General features: G+C 41.3%; 1 protein-coding gene across 1 annotated transcript; it reads left to right on the top strand.

The window, feature by feature from the left end:
* Positions 1-4,466: 4,466 nt before the first annotated feature.
* On the top strand, positions 4,467-19,532 carry CLDN18 (claudin 18). The gene is made up of 5 exons (XM_065411240.1): positions 4,467-4,686; positions 13,834-13,998; positions 16,968-17,076; positions 17,968-18,078; positions 19,355-19,532. Exons 1-5 carry the CDS (start codon positions 4,467-4,469, stop codon positions 19,530-19,532), a joined length of 783 nt encoding a protein of 260 aa, XP_065267312.1.
* The last annotated feature ends 1,005 nt before the right edge of the window (positions 19,533-20,537 follow it).

The following is a 20,537-nucleotide window of genomic DNA, read 5'->3' as shown; positions in this document are numbered from 1 at the left end:
AATAAACAGTTTACTGTTGTAGACTTAGAACTATTAGTTTATAAATATTTACATTTAATAATTGGGCCACACCGTTTGCAGCGCATACACTCAATTTCATCCTTTTCTCCAGCTTTTGTTTTTTTAAACTTTTGAATCCTTCCTTGTTCTGAAACGTATTCTGATACAGATTTTCATTTTCTTCCCATTTTAGGGTGTCAGATCTTTAAACTGTTATCTGCTAACAGCTTGAAATGTGTACGTGGTGGGTGTGAGATCCATCAATACATTCAGAGGCTCACGCACTTCAGAGCTTGCGTGCCTGTTTATTTATTGTGTGTATTTTCTAGCCTAATACATAGCCATACTTTAACAGGAAGCTTTGCATATACACACAGACTAATGTATTATCGTAATACATCTCACATAATGTATTGTATTTTCCTAATAAAACAAGTTATTTTTTTATATATTCCAATGATACAAAAGTAGGGTGAATATCAGAGAAAAAGAATAATACTTTTTGCAAAACCTGAGATTTTTTCGGTACAGAACCATTTAAACTGAAAATGAAGGGGCTTAAGTATATACAAACACCTGTAACCCTCATAACAGCTGTGCAGAGTGCTCAGCCCTTTCTTCATCTGCTGGTGGGAGGTCGCTATCTGGATTGGTCTTTTAGGGGGTCAGAGAAAGTGCTAGCCACATATTTGTTGTTCTGATGTTCCTGATGGAAAAGCCGTGTTAGGTCACCCAGCCCATCTCCTTGCTAATGCAGGATTGTTTCCTCCAGTGCATTTACTAGTGATTTTTCCAGGCTAGCTGTACTAGCCCTGAGCACTGGAGGTTCCACCATGTCCCTTAGAAGACAAGTCCCCACCCTAACCCTGTATGGCATTTGTTGTTCTCCCATCTTGTGGTTCTTCCTCAGCCAGCCATGAGTTTTCAAAATGAATTGTCAGTGGTACAGTATGTTCCAGAAATAATCCCTTTAATACTCTAGTGTCACAACCAGAGCTTGGGCAGTCATTCCTACTGGTCAGAGCAGGAGTCAGTGTCAGGGGTCAAGGGTCAGAGCTGGAATTATAGTCAGTGAATCAAGCCAAGGATCACAGTCAGAGCTGGGATCAGGAACAAGGCAGGAAGGCAGAAACCAGGAGCAAGGCAGGAGGGCAGAGCTCAGGAATCAGGCAAAAAGTCAGGGTCCAATGAAGTAGCAGTCAACTAGGAATTCACTCAGCTGCTTAGACAACTTCCTGTGCCTCCTTCTGGCTTACATAGCACAGCCAGACCAATAAGTAGTGACAGTCGCTCCTCCAATCAGGACACCTGTGGGGTCAGGGTTCCATTGGCCATCAGCCCAGTAGCTAAAAGTATACAGCCAGGAGGTGAAATTTGCCTGTAGGCTTGGGTTCAAGACCATGGATCGCCCAGATTAGCTGATTTGTATATGTTCAGATTTTTCAGGTATTCCCTTATGTGCTCTATATATCAATGGCCATTTTTACTGGGATGTCCTTACTTCCTAACTGTTCAAATTATTCTGTAATTCCTTGCTAAAGCTAGGACTGGGTGAAATTTTTCAGACAAACTTCTATGGTCAAAAATGCAGATTCAGGTTGACTGAAACATTTTGCAAATGTTTGCTGAATTTGCCAGATTCTGTTGGTCTGAAACAAACAAACAAACAAATCAGAACATTTCATTTCTCTGTTTTCTAAATGAAATGTTTCAATATTTTTATTCAAAATTACTTTTTGTTTTGACCTTTACTTTAGTTTTATAAAAAAGGTAAAAAAAAAAAAAAACCCTCAAAAAAGAAACAAAACAATGTGTTTTGGATCAAATGAAATATTTTGTTCAACTCAAAACCAAAGGTTTTGTACTTTTTCAGTTTGCTGAAAATTTAAAAAAAATGTTGTTTCAGATCAACTTGAAACCATTGTTTTTTTGTTCAGATGCTGAACTGGTGGGTTAACAAAAGATGTCAATATTTCAGCCATAAAATCAGTGTCCTCATCTCACAAGCATTTCTACCCTTACCCCATCCCCATTTGTTGCATTCATTGTAGAAATTTAAGGCCCAGTTCTGACTTTAGCTACATGGGGACCAGCCCCTCACCTGGTATAAACTGGTGCAATTCTAGTAAAATCAATGAAACTATGCAAGTTTACAACAGCTGAGGGCCTTCTTGAGAAATCTGCTAGTGCACAAGCAATTCACAAGATGATTTCACTGTACTACCTATGATTTGTGATTGTGCTAGAGATTCATACTGGGCGTTTTACAGGACTCTCAGCTACTATAACAGAAACTATAAAATACAGGCTAGAAAGGATTCTGTTTGCTGCCAGTCAGTCGTTGGAGGCAGAAACTAGCAACTACCTGTAATTTGAAAAGTTAGATATCTTGGATTGTACAAAAGAACAGGGCACCATTCTGTAAGCAGATGTTCCCAACCGGCACGGGTTGGACAATTGAAGCAAACCTCTGTGGCCTTTGTTAGAGCAAGAAGAGAAAGCCATGTGAATTGGCTCAAAGGGCAGCCTGACATCAGCCTTTTCAGGGAGAGTGATCTAAACAAAAGGCACAGCTGCTAGCTAATTCTTGTGGCTGTTCTACCAGGATTACATATGATTTTGTATGGCTTCAGATTATAAAATAGGCCTAGATGGACCACAATCTTCTCCCAATATTCCTGCATGTAAATCTATATATATATTGTCAAGCTCAGGATGTATTGGCTCCAGTACAGCAGTGCATGTGAAGTGTTAAAAGGGATGTCCTGGGTAGTCATTATATAGGATACAGCGACAATAGCCAATACATAATAACACCCCTGTAAATCACCCATCCTAGTGATAACCTCACCTCTCTTTCTGGTAGCTTTCATTCTGCTTCATAACGAGGCGATCATATTGACTATGTCTGAAGCAAAGAAAGGTATCTTGATTGGATAAAGACAGAATTTGTTTCTAGGTCAGGGTTGAAGTAAATCAGTTGGAACAGTATATTAGATCAGAATTGATGAGCGTGAAGTCTGGAAGGTCCCTGTAACTCACAGCAATGCATTGGCAGAGCAGCATGGCAAATTTATATTGCTCCCCTGAGCAGAGCACTTCACCACTGTGGGAAGAGATAATTAATTTCCTAATTCTCGCCTCCCCTCAGCCTTCGTAAACAACTACCAATAAAACGGCGCTCTCTGAGCGGTCTGTTCTCCCCTCAGTGCATACTCATTGACGTTGGCAGGTGTCACGTATGTATAGTTGGGGCTGAGGTATCATAGTGATGGGCGCCTTAGAAATACTTGACTAGGTAGATAGACGGGTAGGCAACTGACCTCCCCATTTGGATCATTTCTGTATCAATTAACAGTAAAGAAGTTTTGGTAACCAGGCTTTATATAGAGGAATCCCCAGATGGTGTAAAACTGGTTCTAGGTCACACCCGCTCTTGCTGCCCTGTTATTGGGGGTTGTTCCATGGGTGGTGGGCATGGCCAGGACATGCTTTGCTCTGCAGAACAGCCTCTTGGGGACTGTTTGATGCCAGCATGAGTCAAGGCAGCCCCAGTTCAGCTAATGCCTGACCTCAGCATTGGGGATGATGGTTGAAAGATGGTTGAAACTCACTTGTGCTGTTCCCGTCAGGTGCACTGAGGACAGCTCTGGTGCCCTAGGGTATCTAGTCCATTCTGTTTTGTTCTTATTAAAACTCCTTTAGTTTTTCATGGCTGTTCTGATAAGACTTTAGCTTTTTCCTCTCTTTTTGAAGAACTCAAGTAAAAAACATATGGCCTGATTCTCCACCACCTTTCACCTTGTGTAGACATCTGCACCTGTGCCAAGTGAATGTAGAGTGGGGATAAATTGCTACTACGAACCTGATTTGGGAGTGTCATACTCCCATTTTGGATAGGGGTAAATAATAACAGAAGGAACAAAGCAGTGAGAATGAGACCCATGTGGTATGTGAAGACCTTTGGGGGATGCCGTGTTGGGAAGCACTGGCATGGTATGTCTACCCAAAAATGAGGAATTCATTTGTGTGTCTAGTTCTCCCTTGATCCCTCTCAGCAGTAATGTGCCAACTACACAGAATAAGTGTAGCAGACTCCAGAGTATTTAGATATAGGGAGAGGTGCAGGTGCATTCAAGAAAGGTAATGCTCCTCATAACTTTGTTCAAAACGGGTTGCCCTACACTTGACCAGCAGTGACTGCTTAGCTCTGGGAGAACAAGTGCTTCTAAAGGACAAAAGCTCCTATCTCTTGCCTCGCCAACCAAAAAACACACAACCCTACCCAGCGAGAGCGAAACTGGACTATCTTGCAAAAACACTTTGAGCAAACAAAGCCGCTGAATGGGCACCATCTGATAAGAGCAGCTGCATTTCTGGTGGCTCAGTCGAGAGGACTTGAGTGTTCCCGTAAGGTCTACGGCTTCATCAGAGCTAGCTCAGATCCTGGCCAAAGGGGAGACACCATGTCGACAACAATCTGCCAAGTGATGGGCTTTGTTGTCTCATCTTTGGGTTTTGCTGGATGCATCGCGGCCACTGGAATAGACATGTGGAGCACACAGGACTTGTATGACAACCCAGTCACATCCGTGTTCCAGTATCAGGGACTCTGGAGGAGCTGCGTGAGGCAGAGCTCAGGTTTCACAGAGTGCCGGCCTTATTTCACCATTCTTGGGCTACCAGGTAGGGGCAAAAGATGGACCCAGGTGAACCCCTGGAGTTTTCTTGAAGGATAAATATAATACAGTTTTCACTGAATAGCAGGAGCTGATATTTTAAAGCGCTTTGCGGGGAGGGGGGGGGGGGGAATATCTCCAAAAATACTTAGCATATGAGTATAGCAACACATGTATGTTGTATTACCAAAAATAATAATCTTGCATGGCAAATATTACAGAATGTTGCATATTTGTCTGCTACCTATATTATTGTCCTCAGCTAGAAGCAAATCAGTATAGCTCCATTGATGTTAATAGAGCTACACTGATTCAAATCAGCTAAGATTCTGGCTCTTTGGATTTAAACACATATGAAATGGTGGATAAGAGCTGTTCAGTTATTTCATTTAACTGTTATTGGCTGATCATATTTTGATAATTTCCAGCAAGAAACCAGTGGAAACATTTTTCCCCCAAAGGAAAGAGGATATGCTGAATTTTCTTGTTGAGAAAGCTGGTGCTGAACAGTGGGCATAGAGGAATTGGAGTGCAAGAGGGTATTTTTAATGACTCTTTTTTGTAGATGGAGTTTTACTGGAAGGTTGTGGTTGGCTGATTGTTTTTTATTTTGGTTTTGGTTCTTCAGTCAATTTTTTTAATTGGGACAAACTGATCAAACTGATCTATGGCCTTTAAGGCATCTCATCTAAAGCTAACTTGGTTGCAGGGCCGGCTCCAGGCACCAGCTTAACAAGCAGGTGCTTGGGGCGGCCAAGGGAGAGGGGCGGCACCTGTGGCAATTCGGGGGCGGCAGGTCCCTCACTCCCTCTAGGAGCTGAACTGCCGCCGCCGATCGCGGCTTTTTTTTTCCCCCCCAATTGCCGCTGCCGGTCGCGATTGCGATCGCGGCTTTTTTTTTTTTTTTTTGCTTGGGGCGGCAGAAATGCTGGAGCCGGCCCTGCTTGGTTGGTTAGGGACAGGTGTATGAAAGTTTCTGTTAAAATATGGCATAGTCCACATCCCATTGGATTATTTGGTTACCGTGTTATTTATCCTGGGGCCTGATTCTCTGCTGCCGAGCCACTTGTATAATGATTTACACCCACGCAAAGTGAATGTAAATTTGGTGCAAAATCATTCTGATCCAGTAGCATTTTACAGTCACTTTGCCCAGGTGTAAATGGGCAAGGCAGTAAAGAACTCGGAGCAAGGTTGTGAGAGGGGTCAGTAGCAAACTCAGGAGCATTGAAATCAGGGTACAATCCCTATTACCAAAACCATTTTGTAAACAAATATCCAGACATTTTACACCAGGGAAGTCACTTCTGCCTTTGAGCATTTGAGTAATTTACAAAGCACTAGCATGCACTGAGGCTGGATCAACATTAAAATGAATCGGAATTACCAGTATGATTCTCCATTACTTTATGCAGTCATTTACACCTGTGCAATGTGGAATAAAAAATGAATACTGCGTCACTAATTCAGTGGCATTTGACACCCATTTATCCTTGCACAGGTGCAAATAACTGCCCAGGATGCAGAGCTGTGGCGAATCACGGCCTTTTGTGTGCATATTGACATGTGTAAAGCAGAGAACAGATCCTAGTGTTTCTCACCTGTTCTGTCCATTTTGATGACTGACTTGATTCGTCTCTGAGAAGTCACCAGAGACTGTACAGTTGAAGACAAACTTTTTTGCTTTTGTGTTTGTTGCTTGAAAAAGTTCCGGGCATCTCTCTAGAGATATGATTTAATAAATACACCTGTGTTCACTCTGCATTATGACTGGTAGACAATGTGTTGTCCATTTTGAGAAAAAAACATTTGAAGCTAGCTGTCCTGGAGTTGCTTTTATTTTAATAAATGTCTCTACCAAAGCTGTACATGACTAATTATGGTTTAAGACAGCAATATATTTTCCCTTAGCAACAGTGATGATCAGGTTTCACTGTGCTGATTTATCATTGGCAAGAGCCAGTTCTTAATTAGATTACTCTTTAAGTAATGTTGTAATAAGTAGAGCCTGTCAGGAATTTTTTGATGAAACACTTTTTTGTAGGAAAAATGTCCATTCATTAAACCAAAACTTTTTGCAGGAAGGGGTCAATTTTGACAAATTTCCTATGTCTACATGTTTGAAACAAAAAGTTCCGTTTTTCAGTTTGAAATGACTTTTCATTTAGAAATTTAAAATAATTTATAGTAAAATAATAATAAAAAAAATTTAAAAGGTTAAAATCAAAATGAAACATTTGGAAATTAATAAAATTAAACATTTTGATTGACGTGATCTGACTTTTTTGGATTTTTGGTTTGTGAAAGTTTTGAGATTTTTGACTTCTCATCCCAATTCAAGTTGGGAATCAGTTTTCAAAATTTCAAAAATTTTTGCAGGATGGAAAACTTTCCCACCCATCTCTAGGAATAAGAAAATGTATTTAACAGTCACAGAAAGGTCATATTGCAAAAACAGGTCTGATCAGTATTATTTTCCATAGTGCATTGCTGAAATGTAAAGTTGGAATGACCTGGCTTTTAATTGTTTTTTTGTTTGTTTGTTTTTTAAAGATCATAGAAATCATAGAATCATAGAACTGAAGTAGGGTGACCAGATGTCCCGATTTTATAGGGACAGTCCCGATATTTGGAGCTTTTTCTTACAATAGGCACCGATTACCCCCCACCCCGTGTCCCGATTTTTCACACTTGCTATCTGGTTACCCTAACTGGAAGGGACCTCAAGAGGTCATCTAGTCCAGTCCCCTGCACTCAAGGCAGGACTAAGTATTATCTAGACTATCCCTACAGGTGTTTGTCCAACCTTAAAAATCCCCAATGATATCCATATTCTGGTAATTTTAATTGGTAGTAGGGTTCCATTTTCATGCCTGTTCTGATAAAATTGCATTTGTCCTTATTGAATTTCATCCTATTTACTTCAGACCATTTCTCCAGTTTGTCCAGATCATTTTGAATTTTAATCCTATCCTCCAAAGCACTTGCAACCCCTCCCATCTTGGTATCGTCCACAAACTTTGTACTCTCTATGCCATTATCTAAATCATTGATGAAGATATTGAACAGAACCGGACCCTGAACCGATCCCTGCGGGACTCCACTCGTTATGCCCTTCCAGCATGACTGTGAACCACTGATAACTACTCTCTGGGAATGATATTCCAACCAGTCATGCACCCATCTTCTAGTAGCTCCATCTAGGTTGTATTTCCCTAGTTTGTTTATAAGACGGTCATGCGAGACAATATGAAAAGTCTTACTAAAGTCAAGATATACCATATCTACTGCTTTCCCCCCATCCACAAGGCTTGTTACCCTGTCAAAGAAAGCTATAAGGTTGGTTTGACATGATTTGTTCTTGACAAATCCATGCTGACTGTTATTTATCACCTTATTTTCTTCTAGGTGTTTCCAAATTGATTGCTTAATTATTTGCTCCATTATCTTTCCGGGTACAGAAGTTAAGCTGACTGGTCTGTAATTCCCCGGGTTGTACTTATTTCCCTTTCTATAGATCGGCACTATATTTGCCCTTTTCCAGTCTTCTGGAATGTTTCCCGTTTTCCATGACTTTTCAAAGATAATTACTAATGGCTCAGCTATCTTCTCAGTCAGCTTCTTGAGTATTCTAGGATGCATTTCATCAGGCCGTGGTGATTTGAAGACATCTAACTTGTCTAAGTAATTTTTGACTTGTTCTTTCCCTGTTTTAGAGTCTGATCCTATCTCATTTTCACTGGCTTTCACTATGTTAGACATCCAATGGCCACCAACCTTGTTGGTGAAAATTGAAACAAAGAAGTCATTAAGCACCTCTGCCATTTTCACATTTTCTGTTATTATCTTTCCCCCTTCATTGAGTAATGGGCCTACTCTGTCCTTGGTCTTCCTCTTGCTTCTAATGTATTTGTAGAATGTTTTCTTTTTTCCTTTTATGTCCCTAGTTTGTTTAATCTTGTTTTGTGCCTTGGCTTTTCTAATTTTGTCCCTACATACAGTACTTGTGTTATTTGTTTATATTTATCCTTTGTAATTTGACCGAGTTTCCACTTTTTGTAGGACTCTTTTTTGAGTTTTAGATCACTGAAGATCTCCTGGTTAAGCCAGGGTGGTCTCTTGCCATACTTTCTATCTTTCCTATGCAGTGGGATAGTTTGCTTTCGTGCCCTTAATAATGTCTCTTTGAAAAACTGCCAACTGTTTTCAATTGTTTTCCCCCTTAGACTTGCTTCCCATGGGATTTTACCTACCAACTCCCTGAGTTTGCTAAAGTCTTCCTTCTTGAAATCCATTGTCTTTATTGTGCTGTTCTCCCACCTACCATTCCTTAGAATCATGAACTCTACCATTGCACGATCACTTTCACACAAGTTGCCTTCCACTTTCAAATTCTCAACTAGTTCCTCCCTATTTGTCAAAATCAAATCTAGAACAGCCTCCCACCTAGTAGCTTTCTCCACCTTCTGAAATAAAAAAAATGTCTCCAATACATTCCAAGAACTTGTTGGATAATTATCCTATTATCTGTGCCCTGCTGTGTTATTTTCCCAACAGATGTCTGGGTAGTTCCATTCCATAGCTCTGTTGCAGTCACATAGACAATGGCCACTCTCAGTAGCACTATGCTGATTTACACCAGCTGGGGATCTGGCCCATCACGTGTTCTCTAACACACTCCATTTCAAAGGACAAGGGACTTGAGCCACAAAGAGGCCGTAGGCTGAGCTGAGGAGGAAATGCCAAGGAGAGTGGAGGAGCCTAAGCTCCACCCTTCAAAGGGATTTATGCCAGAGGGAGGTGAATGGAAGGACGACAGTTGTGCCTGGCCCCTTTGTGGGATAGAAGATAATGAAGTATTTGTTCTCTCTCCCACATACCTTCCAAACCCATGTGGGGTGGGATATAACTTAGTGCATAATAATTCATTTTTTCTTCTGTTGGCATAAACAATATATTTGAAAAACTCATGACATGTCAGTCATCCCCTAGCAAAGCAATGTCCCCGCCTGCCTGGTCTTCTGCAGCTCAGCTACGCAGGGACAGAGCTCTACTGCTGTTTTTAAAATAAAGGACTTACCACCTCAAGGGAGTCAATTCCTTAACTCTGGCCTCAATCCTCCAGCCCATGCTGGACTTCACTGAGAGATTTTTCTCCACAATGATTGCAGGGTTGGGACTAAAGCATTTTGAAACAGAGAGCGAGATCCATGGCTGTACTGTGGCTGCTTCACACCTTATCAGAGGCACACAAAGCAACTGGAATGTACCAGTTTATCTGATCCAGAATGTGCTAGTGACATCTGAGAATCAGAGCACCCCTCCTATCATCTTACTTGCACCCAAATATTGTAATCTTTTATAGGACATTTGTAGGAAGTAAAAGGGTGTCTCAGGGGAGAGCTTATCACTCCCTGAGAGGAAACCAGAGCTATAGATTCTATTCAATAGTGGCTTACTCACAGCTGTGGAGTATTAATTTCACCGGTTGTCACTCAGCCAGCAGCACACACCTTGCTTGGTGATATCACAGGCTAGCTCTACTCTCATTGAAACCAAAGCAGATGAAATGAAACTTCAGCCTTTGTAAAGAAAAATGAGTAAAGGAACATTGTGCTTTTCTTCTCACTGCTTCCTCCTGCTCTGCACCAAATGTCTCGTGAACACCCTTTGGGACTGATAACACTTATCCATCAGCCTCTTGATTTCTGATGAATAATAATGAAATCACACCTCTGTGCTGATGAGTGGGAGGCTGAAAATACCTGGTTTGTTAACACTTGTTATCAGCTGATAAGGACATACCTGATGATCAGAATGAGTCAGAGCAGCAATAACCTGGGATTGTCAATACGACCCAATCCCACTGAAAGCCATGGTTATTTCAGGTTGGGTCTCTCCATGCATTCAGTGCTGTTTGTCATGTTCATCTGTAGGTGAGTTACTGCGCCAAGCTGATAAAGCTATTGGTTCTACCCAAACATGAGGTAACCCACTAATGCCAGGGAGATCTGATGTTCTTCTACATGGTCCCCTGACCACCTCCCCATCTAACATGGATCAAGGGGTAGGGCAAGGCTGGCAGAATTGCAAATATTTCCCTTTCACTCCTGGCCAACTTGTTCTGCAATGTAATTTTTCTAAGGTAGCTATGTCAGCAGTTCTGTGATTGTGGGACAACAAGTTGTCCTGGTGGTATCAAATGTGAAAAGAATTATTGAAAAAAGGCTACCTCAAAACTCTGAGAAACACTCTTTAAAAATGTTCAAATCACCAGAGAATGGCACTGAAGAGAATGCCCTCTGTACTATGGCTTCTCCTCTGGGCAATGCCATATAGTTCACTTCTGGCTCTTTTCCATACAGTACCTTCTCCCTCACTGTCAGCTCATATACACCATCAACCGATGGCCATTCAGGTCAATAGGAGTCTTTACGACAGCCAGCACCAGCTAGGGTGACCAGACAGAAAATGTGAAAAATCGGGATGGGGGTGAGGGGTAATAGGAGCCTATATAAGAAAAAGACCCAAAAATCGGGACAGTCCCTATAAAATCGGGACATCTGGTCACCCTAACACCAGCTAATAGCAGCCCACAAGGAGCAACACATGAGCTGGGAACATCCAGAACACAGTACCCCTCCAGCCACTCCCCCTTCCTTCACTAGGCTCACTCTGTGTGCTGAGCCTAGGATATGGAGTGGTGTAGAAGACGGTTATTCCAGCTCTGTGCCAGCTGAGAACACCTGCATAGCAAGAGAATTCCCAGCTGATGAGATCAGACCGGAAACTCTCGTCCTCTTGGTCACATAGGTACTCTTGTTCTTGCAGAAACACAGGTATTCATACCCATAACAGCATTGACGTAAATACAACTCAGTCATTGGAATGTTCATGGAATGAAAAAAAGAGGCACAAATGTACCAAAATCAAATCACAAATGGTACTTTACAAACACATTTGTGACTGCATCCTCCCATTATTTGACCATCTCTGTTACTCTGATACCTTCTCATCTCTCATGGGGTCTTTAACAACTGGTATGGACACTGGCAAAGACATTATTGCCAAGAAATGTCTGCAGCCAAGTGTTAAATTGTGGATGAGATGAAATAGATGCCATTTCATTAGAAAGACTTCTTGATATTCAAACACCATACACCTTTTTTCTCTGCTTGATAGACAGGCAGCTTGAGGGATGTTAAGAGTGTTGCTATAGATGATTCACAATATGTTGGGTTACAGTTGGGAACCAACGTACAGTAGCTTTGTATGAGAGCATGTGTCAACTCTTCAATCTGCTTTTCACAGTTTGTTTGCTCAGTTGAAGCCTTATGTGAAAAGGAGTTGTTTGTGTGATTTCTCAGCATTGACATAACTTTCTGCATAAATCACAAGCTGCTACTCTTTGCTCACATGCACACTTGCCATGAGCAACATCTGGTACCAACCAAATCTGCTTATCTCATTGCCAGCCAGTGAAATAAACATGGCACACTCCTTTGGCTTATTGTAAGAAACCACCAAAGAGAATAAAGCCACCGCAAGGTGGCCATATTTCTTTTTATTGCATTTTAAAAATTGCTATACCTGGTTAAGCTTTAGCTTTGTCTCTGGATCTCCATCAATGAAAGACATACCTGAATACCTAATACCTGAAAGACAGTGGACCTGATTGTCCCCCAGGCCCTGCACCTTGTGTTGCCATTCACACCCATGAAAAGTGAGTGTGAAATCCTAATTTCCTGATTTTAGTCATACTTTGCACTAGCCTTGCACAGCTGTAAATAGAGACTCTAGATCAGTGGTGGGCAACCTGCGGCCCGCAGGCTGCACGTAGCCCATCAGGGTAATCTGCTGGCAGGTCACCAGACAGTTTGTTTACATTTGCACAGCCACCCGCAGCTCCCAGTGGCCGCAGTTCACCGTTCTCGGCCAATAGGAGCTGCGGGAAGTGGCGCTTAAAATCTGTCGGCCATGGGCTCCACTCCCGCAAACCATTCACAATCTGGCCCATGCTGTCTCTCAATTTGTTTCAATTTCCACTTGTTTGAATTTAATTTAATATATAAAATAAAGTACATTTCAAAACAAAACATTGTTTCAAAATGAAAAATCACAACTTTCTGTTCCCAAAATGTCCGACATTTCTGTTACTGTGTTCCAATTTTTTTTGAAGTAAAATTTCACCAAAATCAATAAATTTTCACGAAAAATGTTGGTTTTGTCAAAAACGGCATTTTCTTATGGAAAACTGTTTTGACAAAAAAAAAAAAAAATTCCAACCGACTACTAACATCATTTGAAAAGGGGGAACCGTGTAAATGGTAAAGATAAAGATGCAGATTTGCAAAGGTATTTAGGTGCTCAAAGATGCTGACAGGCCCTTATCTACACCACTGGTGTCTAAACACCTATATAAAACTGGCCCAAGTTCCATTTAGAGCTAACTGGACCATTTGTGATGTATCTGTGGGCCAATCTCATTCTTCCCTTGCTTCTTACAGTGTGGGACAGGAAGCTCACTCCTATGTGGAAGAGCACCTAGAAGGTCAACATGCCAGGTTCAGAGTATGCTCAATGGGAATAGTTCATGGGGACATAGATTTAACATCTTTCCTTCTGCATATGAAAGGGCAGCCTCCGGTGCGACTCAAGAAATGATTGTTTCCCCTCACCCCAGAAAAATGCTTTCATTTTCATAAATATTTTTCTTTGAAAATGTAAAGATTTTTCTTAAAAAAGTAAAAAACCCAAAGCTGAAAATATTTCAGTTTTTGGCAACTGAAAAGCTTAAAATTTAAAACCAAAAATGTTCAGTTTTTTTGGCTGCTAAAAACAAAAGAAAAAATGTTGGGTTTTGGTTTATCGATGAAAACCTAAAATGGTTTGACAAAAACAGAATTTTGGGGGTGAAAATTTTCATTTTTGTTGAAAAGCCATGTGCCTTTGAAAAAAATGTTTTTGATGAAAAATATCTGAACAGCTCCATCAGCCTCATCATGGCTCTCAGCTCTTCTCTGAGAATTCATGTGGTTGGAAACAGCAATGCTCATTGTGGCCCATGTTGGCTGTCCCCACCCTTCCAGCCAGAGCCTGGACTACACCCCCATGTTATGTAGTCAAATGTTTTTTTCCTTGACTTGTTTTGCAGCAATGTTCCAGGCTGTGAGAGCCCTAATGATCGTGGGCATCGTCCTGGGTGCCATTGGCCTCCTTGTGTCCATTTTCGCCCTGAAATGCATTCGTATTGGCAATATGGAGGACTCCGCAAAAGCCAACATGACTCTGACCTCTGGCATCATGTTTATTGTGGCTGGTAAGTCATTGTGCTCTACACAATTTCTTCTATTATGTACAAAGCTCAGCCAGCAGCTGAATTTAAGATTGAGGAAGTCTTTGTAAAACAAAAAAGCAAAAGGACAAATACAGTCAAGATGCACAGGGAACGAATGTTTCAGAATTGCAAACTGCAGTGCTACCAACTCTGGCAATATTTCTGTTGTTTTTATTAAGGCCTCTGCTCCGAGAGTCATGTAAATATATGAGAACCTCAGTTTTCATTTGATAAATAAGTAAGTTTCTAGCCTTCATGGAGATGGAAAACAGCACCAAATTGTGAACCCTAAAAGCTCAAAAAACAGACAAATAAAAAGAGCCCAGAAATTACTTTTAAAGTTTCATGATTTTTAAGACAGTTTCATGATTTTTGAATACTTGGGATTGCCAATAAAATCCAGTCATGCTTGTCTTCCTCATGTGGGCAATCCCAGAGGTTCTAGTAACATGACTTGCATGAATAAATAAGCAGAATTTACCCCGTATTTGCACTAAGCAACCAACCGTGAAAGTGGTGATGCCTAAGGGAATTCCTTCATCACAGATTTACCCACTATCCATTGCAGGTGAGTAAAGAAATTGAGTCCATAGTCTCACTGAAGCAGCATTCTGGAATGATTCAGCAGGATTGTTGTAAGAAAGAGTACGTCCAGACTACCCGCCGTATCGGCGGGTAGCGATAGATTTATCGGAGATCAATATATCGCGTCTCGCTAAGACGCAATATATCGATCCCCAAACGCACTCCCTGTCGACTCCGGAACTCCACCGGACCGAGCGGCGGTAGCGGAGTCGACAGGGGAGCCGTGGCCGTTGATCCCGCGCCGTGAGGACCCAAGGTAAATCGATCTAAGATACTTCGACTTCAGCTACGCTATTCACGTAGCTGAAGTTGCGTATCTTAGATCGATTCCCCCCCCCCCCCCCCAGTGTAGACCAGCCCAAAGACACAAGAAGTAATTCTTCCACTTTACTCCATGCTGATAAGGCCTCAGCTGGAGTACTGTGTCCAGTTTTGGGTCCCACATTTCAGGAAAGATGTGGACAAATTGGAGAAACTCCAGAGAGAAGCAACAAAAATGATTAAAGGTCTAGATAACATGACCTATGAGGGAAGATTGAAAAAACTGGGTTTGTTTAGTCTGGAGAAGAGAAGACTGAGAAGGGGCATGATAACAGTTTTCAAGTACATAAAAGGTTGTTACAAGGAGGAGGGAGAAAAATTTTTCTCTAACTTCTGAGGATAGAACGAGAAGCAATGGGGTTAAATTGCAGCAAAGGCGATTTAGGGTTGGACATTAGGAAAAACTTCCTAACTGTCAGGGTAGTTAAACACTGGAACAAATTGCCCGGGAAGGTTGTGGAATCTCCATTATTGAGGTTTTTAAGAACAGGTTAGACAAAAACCTGTCAGGAATGGTCTAGTTATTATTTAGTCCTGCCTTGAATGCAGATGATGGGACTAGATGACCTATTGAGGTCTCTTCCAGGCCTTCACTTCTATCATTCTATGAAGGCCTGATTTCTGCAATGCTTACTCAGGTTGAGCACTTACTCAGGCAGGTTGTCTCAGTGACCTCAAACAAAACAGTTCAAGCATGTACAATATACACTGTTTGGATGAAAGAAAGGGCTTCATATAATGTGGCTTCCTTTTTGCATTTAAAATACATATAATTTTACCCACTGACTTCACAGGGAGCAGAGTTAGGCCAACAGTGAAAGTCTGTGCAAATCCCACCCATATAGTCTACATTTATGAAATCACTGAAAGACAATGAATGGAAGAGTTATCTATCTAAAATACAGGAAAGGCCCCAGCTATCATGTGGCATATTAGAGCCGGCGAGCAAAGTCGAAAGGAAGGATTGTCCAATGGTTAGATCTAGCCTAGCCTTCAGGAGACCTGGCTTTGATTCCTTGCTGTGTAATAGACTTGCTGTGTGACCTCAAGTAACTCTCTGTAAAATGGAGATTATTGCACTTCCCAAAGTCACCAGGCGCTGGGTGGATAAATGCATTAAAGACTGTGACATGCCCAGATACTAGGCTAATGGGAGTAATTTGATACCTAAGATGGAAACACCACTGATTTCTGTGGTCCTGGCTCCTCAAGCTCTCCCACTCATGCCATCAATAAAGTATTACTTGCATTTTTATTTGGCTATTAAAACCCATTTGATTTCCACAGCCCCCAAATTTTCAGTTGTCAGCATGCTGGAAATAGAGGGTCTTGTAGGGGAGCCAGAGGCTATGGCAGCTGGATAAAGGATAGGTGGGGCTTTTGGAAGGTGTCAGAGTCAGTGTTGCTGGTTGGCAAGCAGGGGACTTTTGAGGACTTTGGTAATGTGATGGGTTTGAGTTTTTTCCTTCCTGCTTTGGGGCAGGGATATCTGTGACTTCAAATTTGCAAGAGGGATGTTTGGATTCCGCATTACCAACCCCAGAAAACTTTCATAGCTGCTATTTGCACCCTTTTCCAATATCCCAATGATTGTGAAAAGATTTTTTTCCCCATGAAAAATTTAATGACAATGAAAATTCTTTCTTTGAAGTTTTTCATTGAAAAACCGAAATCTCAAAAACAGAAAAAAAGGTGGTTTTCAGCAATCAGAATTTACATGTCTCAAAATGGTTTTCCATTGAGAAAAGGTTGAACAGGAAAAATCTACCAGCTATACTAGAGAAGGTTTTTTGGGGTAGGGGAAGGGGAAGGCCGGGTTGTAATGAATGCTTTGATTCTGGAGCACTCCATTATGGAGCAATTTACATGGAAACCTGACAATTCTTGGTCTCAATGCTACTGCCATTGTATAACTTGTGCAAAGTGATTGCAATTGGAGTGGTAGGTAGCACTTTACTCCCATTTTTTCAGAGATCTGAATGACTCCCTGACATATAAGGCAGTGGGGAATCTTGCTCCCAGTCCCACATTCTCTCTGTTCCCAGGTCTATGTGCTATTGCCGGAGTGTCGGTATTTGCCAACATGCTGGTCACAAACTTCTGGATGTCAACAGCTAATATGTACCAAGGATCGATGCAGACCATCCAGACAAGGTAACCTTCTCCTCTTGTGAAGAGCAGTCAGTGCGAGATCGGTATAGCTCAGAAGTAGAATGTTAGCATTGGCATGCAGTAGCCACAGCTGCCCCAGAATCAACAAGCATGTAGTGATGGTATCTAGTCTGTGTTTTCAGATCAATTCTGATGCTATGGCTAGATGGATTTATCAGGCCAGATCTTTAGCTGTGATGAGTGCACAGTGTAGCTTTAAACCATCCTGGGGGTCCCCTGATATCAGGTCTACTCTATCCAAAGCCAGTTCTCCAAGCACATACTCAGCCTTCTGTAACTTGTACCAGCTGCTAATGGTCCCCAGAGGCTATTACAGCAGCTGGGGACAGGGCTGCCCAGTAATGTCATTTTTCTAGTATGTCTGTAGGGAAGGGGGTATGATGTAGAAGTAACTATAGTGGTGATACACTACTTGATTATTCCCCTGCATGGAGTGGGATTGGGGAGGGGTGGAGGTCCAGCTTTAAGATCTGATCCAAAGTCCAGTGTAGTTAATGGTAGTCTGTCAATTGCCTTCAGTGGGCACTTTGAAGACTGAAATGAATAAACAAGCAACCAAAACAATGTAGCTGAGTGATGTCCATGTTCACGTAGCCAAACCAAAGGAGTAGGGAGAACGCATCCGTCCCCTGTACAACATGGACGACACTTGTGCGGCTGGGGTGGGATATAGTCACTCTCATTCCTGTTGGGACAGAGGGAAATCTGAAGGTAAAAACTAAGAAAGACCGCTGCTAAGAAAGACCAACATGGTAGAAGAGAGGTCCTGCTCCAGGAGAGAATTCTGTATCTTAAATACACTTCAAAACAAATTGCATGGAGAGTTCCTGCACCCCCACAGCATTACGGGCCCTTTGTCTTTTTATTTTGTAGGTATACTTTTGGTTCAGCCTTATTCGTTGGCTGGGTTGCTGGGGGCTTGTCCCTGGTAGGAGGCGTTATGATGTGCATTGCCTGCAGGGGACTGGTACCAGAAGAAACCAAGTAAGTCCCTATGCTTCTAAATTGGAAGCTTTGCTGGTAATGAAATAGTGTTTGATCGTGCACTAGGAAGTGATGGACACTCTTCTGCGGGGTTCATTATTTTAAGGCACATCACAGATCTCTAGCTTAGATTACCCTGGCAAGCACTGGATGTGCAAAACATATATAGCCCATGGACCAGATGCACAGTAGCTGCAATCATATGGCACACCCAGGTTACAAAGGATATAATGATTAGAGCTTGGCAATTTTTTTTCAGAGAATAGTAATTTGACTGAAAAATGTATTTTGGGGGGCAAACTATATGCAAATTCAGGCTAAATTTTGGCATAATTTGGCCAAAAAATGATTTTTTTTAAAGTAAAAATATTTCTTTTTGATTTTTTTGTTATGAAACTTTTTGTTTCATTTTGAAATTTGGCCACTTTTTTAAATAAACAAAAACAAACAACAGTGAAAAACAGCCAAAAAGATCCCAAATGAAAAACCAAAAAGCATTCATAATGGGTTCACAAAAAATAATTTTCTCAAGTTTTTCAATTCAGTGAAACATTTAGAAAAAGATTGGTTTGGATTTGAATTGAACCAAATTGGCGGGAGGCAAGGGGGAGGGATTTTTCATTTTGGCCCTGGAACTCAAATTATTTTGAACTCAATTATTTGCTCAGCTGTAATCATGTCGTCTGTGGGCCCCCTAAGAATACAGACTACTTACTTGTATAGTGTGGTTTACTTACATGAGTCTCATGATATTGTTTCTCTTCCCTGACTGGATGATATATATGTCAACAAGGTATGAATTGTGATTTTTACAATCAAACATACAATTCAAAATGTGCACTATGTTGGTTAGCTAACTTTGTTACATAAATTACAGCATGAGTTGCAAATTGTGTAACTTGTCATAGAATCTCTGAAGCCAAAGGAGCTAGGACAATTTACACCAGATGCAAATCTGTCCCTGTATGTTTCATTGTTACATTTTCAGTCTGCAGTTCAAACAATCTGCAGGCCAGGAATTATTCGGGGAAGAAACTGGTGAAGCATTTCAAATAACAAATTTAAAGGAGAGAATTTTGCAATCTGTTTGTGGACATTTGGCACTCATTTTTGTCAGGGCCTCCAAGTGATACTATAATACAAATAATAGGAATTAATATAGTGCTTAATCAGTTGCATTAAATCCAGGAACTCACGGGAATAAAGTTCAGAGCGGAGTGGATATTGGAGGTTGTCACAGAGTCTGCATTGCTGACGTATTTTATTTCTCTTTCAGTTACAAGGCAGTGTCCTACAATGCATCAGGACGGAATATCTCCTACAAGACTGCGCCATATAAGGCTGGTACTGGCTATGAATCTGAAGCCAAAAGTAAAAAAGTCTCAGCATACGATGACACTGCTCGTAGCGATGACGGGAAACGCTCATACCCTTCAAAATATGACTATGTCTAGAAGTCCTTCAGGGGTCAAAGATACACTATTGTTCTATAACACTTTGCAGTCCAAAAACAAACCAAAAAGAGTGCTCAAACAAGAGGCACATGGGCCTGTACATAGGTTCACTCTTTCTTATTTTGTTTGGTTTACTGTGGTGAGGTGTGGGGCATTTTCATTGGTTGCTAATGTGACCTTGATTTGACTTTGTACTGGTGTCCCCAGTATGATGAGGTCCATAAAACAAGCAGTGTGTTCTTCTAGTTGTTCTCATCCTTAAAAGAGATGGTTAGTATTTCAAATACAGCTTATGAAAGCCAAAAGCATGGTTCTCCCATGCACCATTTTCTGTTTCTTTTAATTGATTTACATTTCTATTTAATAACAGAACACAGCTGGTGTTTGCAATCCCATGTAAATCAATCATGATCATGTTTGTGTTTGTGACTAAAAACTAAATAGCACTGAGAGCAGGCATGAAAGGCCTTTGAAAGTCAGATTGCTAAACCCAAATGTCTGTGCTGACTAGTAACAAAACGCAATTGTCTCCAAAAACGCTGGTGGCTGATCTTAATTACAGAGCAGTATGTAAAAACAGCACCACACCACTACATTCCCCATCTCCCCATTCAATTTCACGCAAGGTATAGAGAGTTGCCTCTTGTTTTTTTCAGATCCTGGAGACCTTAACGTAACCTCTAGTTATGGTCAGAGAAAGCGACAGTGCTTTGCTTAAATGATAGTGTATCTTTGCCCTAGCTTTGTAACCCAGCCTTGCCACAGCAGGTTAAAGAGACGAAAAATCATTGCCTTTTGTGTTCTATGCTGTGTGCTTTAATGAAATTCCAATGGCCTTTCTTTAAGCATAGTGAGCATAGCTCGGCAGATCCCACATTTGTGCTTGGTCATCACTTGTACCCAGACACTTCCTTCCCTAGTACTGTAATGTATTATATAATGCTGATTTGGTGTGATATTTAATTTGATTTACCTTACTTAGACATTAGATGTAACCTGTGATAC

Source organism: Emys orbicularis, chromosome 9 (genome assembly GCF_028017835.1).
Source record: "Emys orbicularis isolate rEmyOrb1 chromosome 9, rEmyOrb1.hap1, whole genome shotgun sequence".
Lineage (NCBI taxonomy): Eukaryota > Metazoa > Chordata > Testudines > Emydidae > Emys > Emys orbicularis.
The sequence above is the reverse complement of the archived record's forward strand: the minus strand, read 5'-3'. Positions and strand labels throughout refer to the sequence as shown.

What these genes read in the sequence shown, in the direction of transcription:
- CLDN18 (XM_065411240.1), top strand. Translation starts at nt 4,467, where the DNA reads ATGTCGACAACAATCTGCCAAGTGATGGGCTTTGTTGTCTCATCTTTG. An exon ending in CACCATTCTTGGGCTACCAG is followed by an intron (nt 4,687 to 13,833) that starts GTAGGGGCAAAA and finishes CTTGTTTTGCAG; the next exon opens with CAATGTTCCAGGCTGTGAGA. An exon ending in CTGGTACCAGAAGAAACCAA is followed by an intron (nt 18,079 to 19,354) that starts GTAAGTCCCTAT and finishes TTTCTCTTTCAG; the next exon opens with TTACAAGGCAGTGTCCTACA.